The following is a 3763-nucleotide window of genomic DNA, read 5'->3' as shown; positions in this document are numbered from 1 at the left end:
CTTGGACCCACCCTTCATGGTCTAGCCTTGGATCCAGCCTTTGTGGTCTAGTCTTGGACCCACCCTTCATGGTCTAGCCTTGGACCCACCCTTCATGGTCTAGCCTTGGATCCAGCCTTCGTGGTCTTGCCTTGGATCCAGCCTTCGTGGTCTTGCCTTGGGTGCCTGCACTGCAGCCTAAATTGTGTGCTCCATGCCAGATGGTTCCCTCTCCTTTGCAGCCAACTCTCACTTCTCTGTCTTTCTTTAACCGACTGGGTTCTAGATATAGTCTAGCATCCAACCTTCTGTTGCATCTCTAACTTTCAGATGTTTCACTCTTGTCACATTTCTTACCCTCCTCCCACCCCCTGGCAGCACCGCTTCTAGCACGTCCACAGCCAATCTCCAGCTTTCCACTGTTGTCTAACATTGAGCCATTCCACTCCAGTCTAACCTCTCGGCTGTTTGTAGGGATCAGATCCTTCACACCTGTGGTCTGATCCCCAGCCTTCCTCTGTACTCTGACCTCACACGGGTGCCTCAGCCTACCTGCAATTAGTCTCATTATGATCACATAGCCAGTCATCTGGTGGAGGTCCAGCCCTGAACACTTCCTGCTGTAGTCTGACCTCTAACCTTTTCCACTCTGGTCCAAACCCCACCCTTCAGGCCGCGGCATAGCTTTGTCTGCAAAGCTAGTATTTGCGTTCTCCTCCCCTGTCATCTGACTGCAGGATCTTTCTGGGTGTGGCCACACCTGGCTTCTGTCTATTGGGGTCTCACTTTCACTGCCTCTCCCACAGACCTTGCTTGGGCTTTTCTAACAGTCTGATAGACTCCAAGAGAACACTCTGGGGTCTAAGGCACGAGGTTGGGCTCCACTGAAAAGGAGCAAGGATGAGGCTCAAGTCAAATGGAATGAGGTGAGAGCCGGTGGGAAGGACTAAGGGTCCAGCCAGTAGAGGTCAGAGCTTAGATCCTAGTGGGAAGGATGTAGATTGGACCCTAGTGGGGAGAGATCTGAGGGGAGACCCTAATGGGAAAGACACAGGTGAGGGTTCGAGAAAAAGCACTGTGTTGAAGAGACTGTGTGAACAGACGTGAGGGGCCCGACATCCCTCATCTCCAGTGATCCAATATCATCCCTCTTACATTTCAAGCCACCTCATCGTGGCCTCTTCCAGGTCCCTTCTGTCAGGGTCTCCCCTCAGACCCTCCAGCTGGACTCAGACTTTTTTGTCTCTCTTTTCCGCTTGAGTTTGTCTCTCCTCTGAAGTTCTGTTTCCTGACGTTTCCTCCCAGGACCTCGGCTGTGGTCTGACCTCAGCCTCTCTCAGTGCTCGGCCTCCCTCCTGTTACAGTGTGATCTCAGGCTCTGACTTATTGATCTGTTCCTGTCCCTTCAGCCGAGGGCTAACCTCAGACTCTTGCATTTGGCTCCCTGCTTTCACCATGGATTCACATCAGGCTGCTGCCCACCCCCCTGGGGTCTGACCTTCACCCCTTTCAGAGAGCCGTGTCTCCTCGCACTTGTGTCCGAGTCCTCCAGCCAGTGCTGGCCTCAGCCCCGCTCACCCTCTCCTGTTCTCCACAGCACAGTCTGATCCAGGCCTCTGAGCTGGCCCTGACCCGACTTCGTCACCGAGTGGAACAGCGGCGATGTCAGCAGCGCCAGGGATCAGGGGACGGAGTAGATCCAGGAGTTACTGAGACCCCAGCCTCCTGACAGCCCACGCATCACCACTCCCGGGGCCAGAGGAGCAGTTCCCTGGGGCGCTCACTTCTGGTGGATACACTAGTTCCCCAGACCCCCCTCAGCCTGGGGTGATGAGGTGGGGTTCCTGCTCCGCCTCTGCCCGCATGTGCCATGTGACCCTGGCTGGCCAGCCGCATCACCCTGTGCCTCAGTTTCCTCATTTACAAAGAGGTTTCTTTCACCCGCCCCGCCCCTACTCATGATGATTTGTCCAGAAGAATGAAACTTCCATTGTCGTCAACTCCCTTTTGTTCTGCGTTTCTTGAGCACCTGCTGTATGATAGGCTCTGTGTGGGTGCTGTGGTGGGGTGGAGGGGACCAGATTTCCCCAGAAGAAAGGAAGGAAGGAGATTTGAGAGAAAGGGAAACCAAGGTTAGACTCAGAAAGCAATGAGGTGGGGCCCTAGCAGAAAGGCTGAAAGTTAAACCACAGTGGGTTAGAGTAGAACGTAAGAGTTGAGGCTGGCCTCCACTGGAGCTGAGGGTAGATTCCAGTGGAAAACTAAGAAAGTTGGTGCTTAGAGGGAAAGAAAAGGGACAATAATGACTGCTGTGGAGACGCTGTGGCCAAATTGCAGCCCAGTCTGAGGTTGGACCCCACAAAAACGGAGCTAGACATTATGCAAAGGAATAAGAACAATGTTGGGCCCCACTAGGAAGCCAACTTGGAGCCCAGTAGAGAGGCTTGAGGCTGGGCCTGGGGAGGCTGATTCAGCTTTGATCATACCACAAAGCTCTAAGTTAGAGCTGATCTGCAATGCCCGGTAATGGGGGAGGCAGGCTGGACCCCTAGGGCTGCAGGCATCCCTGTCCCAGTAGCCCCTTGCATGGCATCAGGAGCAGAAATAGACATCTTAGAGACCAGTGGAGGGCGGGGATCATGGAAGAAGTGAACCCTCCCCCAGCACAAGCCAGGAATAGAATCCAGGTCAGGAGGGTTGAAGAGGAATTCCTGAGCAACATCCAAGCTTGGTGGAGGGCAGGCTCCCTCATTCTCCGGGCCAGGCCCCAGGCTGGTACAGCACTGGGGAGTGAGCGGGGCTTTCCCGGGGCCAGGCCCCTGGCTGGTGCAGCTCTGAGGAGTGAGAAGGGGCATGCACACCGGGGTAATCCCAGCCATCCCGCTGCCTCCCACCTTGGAAGTCACATCACCAGTGAAGGCTGAGCCACCGGACCTCTGAGCAGGCTTTTTAGGACCCGAGTCCACCCCCTCCTTCATCCTGCTCCCCCTTGCCCAGAACCGGGCCCGGGCGTGGGAAGCCTCCGGGAGCTGGATCAGCGCCCTCCTCCGCTGGCAGCCGGCCTGGGAGTGTGCACGAGCCAGGCCTGGCAGTGGGCGCTGAGCGGGGCCACCTCCTGCCCGTGGCCCGCCCACCTGCTGAGAGGGACAGAGGGGAAAACTCCATTTCCTTTCTTCGTGCTGGCTGGCCGTGGGTCTCACGGGTGGGTCGAAATGAGCCTCCCAAACACACACCCCCAGGAAGGAGACACTATTATAGATGGGGAAACTGAGGCACAGAAAGAAAAGTGCCTTGTCCAACCAAGGTGTCTACTTCGATCAGTATGTCAGAAGTACAAGCAAGCATTGATAATATTTTTTTTCCCAACCCCTGGTACCACGTGGGGAGAGCTGTGTGGGTGGCAGCCAGTGTTATTATTAATGGGTACCTTTCTGGTGGTTTCTGACTTTCTGGGTTGAGGGAGTCTGTCTGTCTGCAGTCTGAGTTTCCTGATCTGGCTGCACATTCTTCCCCCTACCCCGACCCCCACCCCAGCTCTGTTGTAACTATTTGTGGCTGGGGGGGTTTTTTTGCGTCTTTGGGCCTTCGTATGGAGCTGAGATTGTGTGTGTAGCTGAGATTATGTGTGTGTGTGCGCGCGCGCAGAGGACTCGTAAGAAGCTGAGATCTTCTGTGTGTGCGCGCACATAGGACCAGCTCGCAGGTTCGCTCCTGCCCCGTCCGCCGCTGTCCCTCGCTTCTGGTGCTGAACCCGCCCAGGGGGTGGGTAGGAGGCTCGGCTCCC

The 3763-nt window shown here is 55.8% G+C and overlaps 1 protein-coding gene across 1 annotated transcript in view; it reads left to right on the top strand.

The window, feature by feature from the left end:
• KPTN (kaptin (actin binding protein)) overlaps positions 1-3081 on the top strand; it is a 14075-nt gene extending 10994 nt beyond the window's left edge. Inside the window, exons 12-13 of the mRNA XM_006898698.1 lie at positions 1577-1672; positions 2977-3081. Coding sequence (XP_006898760.1) covers positions 1577-1672; positions 2977-3081 — 201 coding nt within the window. The remainder of the gene's footprint in view (positions 1-1576; positions 1673-2976) is intronic.
• The last annotated feature ends 682 nt before the right edge of the window (positions 3082-3763 follow it).

This window comes from Elephantulus edwardii, unplaced genomic scaffold (genome assembly GCF_000299155.1).
Source record: "Elephantulus edwardii isolate Elephantulus edwardi_28Jun2011 unplaced genomic scaffold, EleEdw1.0 scaffold00236, whole genome shotgun sequence".
Classification (NCBI taxonomy): Eukaryota; Metazoa; Chordata; class Mammalia; order Macroscelidea; family Macroscelididae; genus Elephantulus; species Elephantulus edwardii.
The sequence above is the reverse complement of the archived record's forward strand: the minus strand, read 5'-3'. Positions and strand labels throughout refer to the sequence as shown.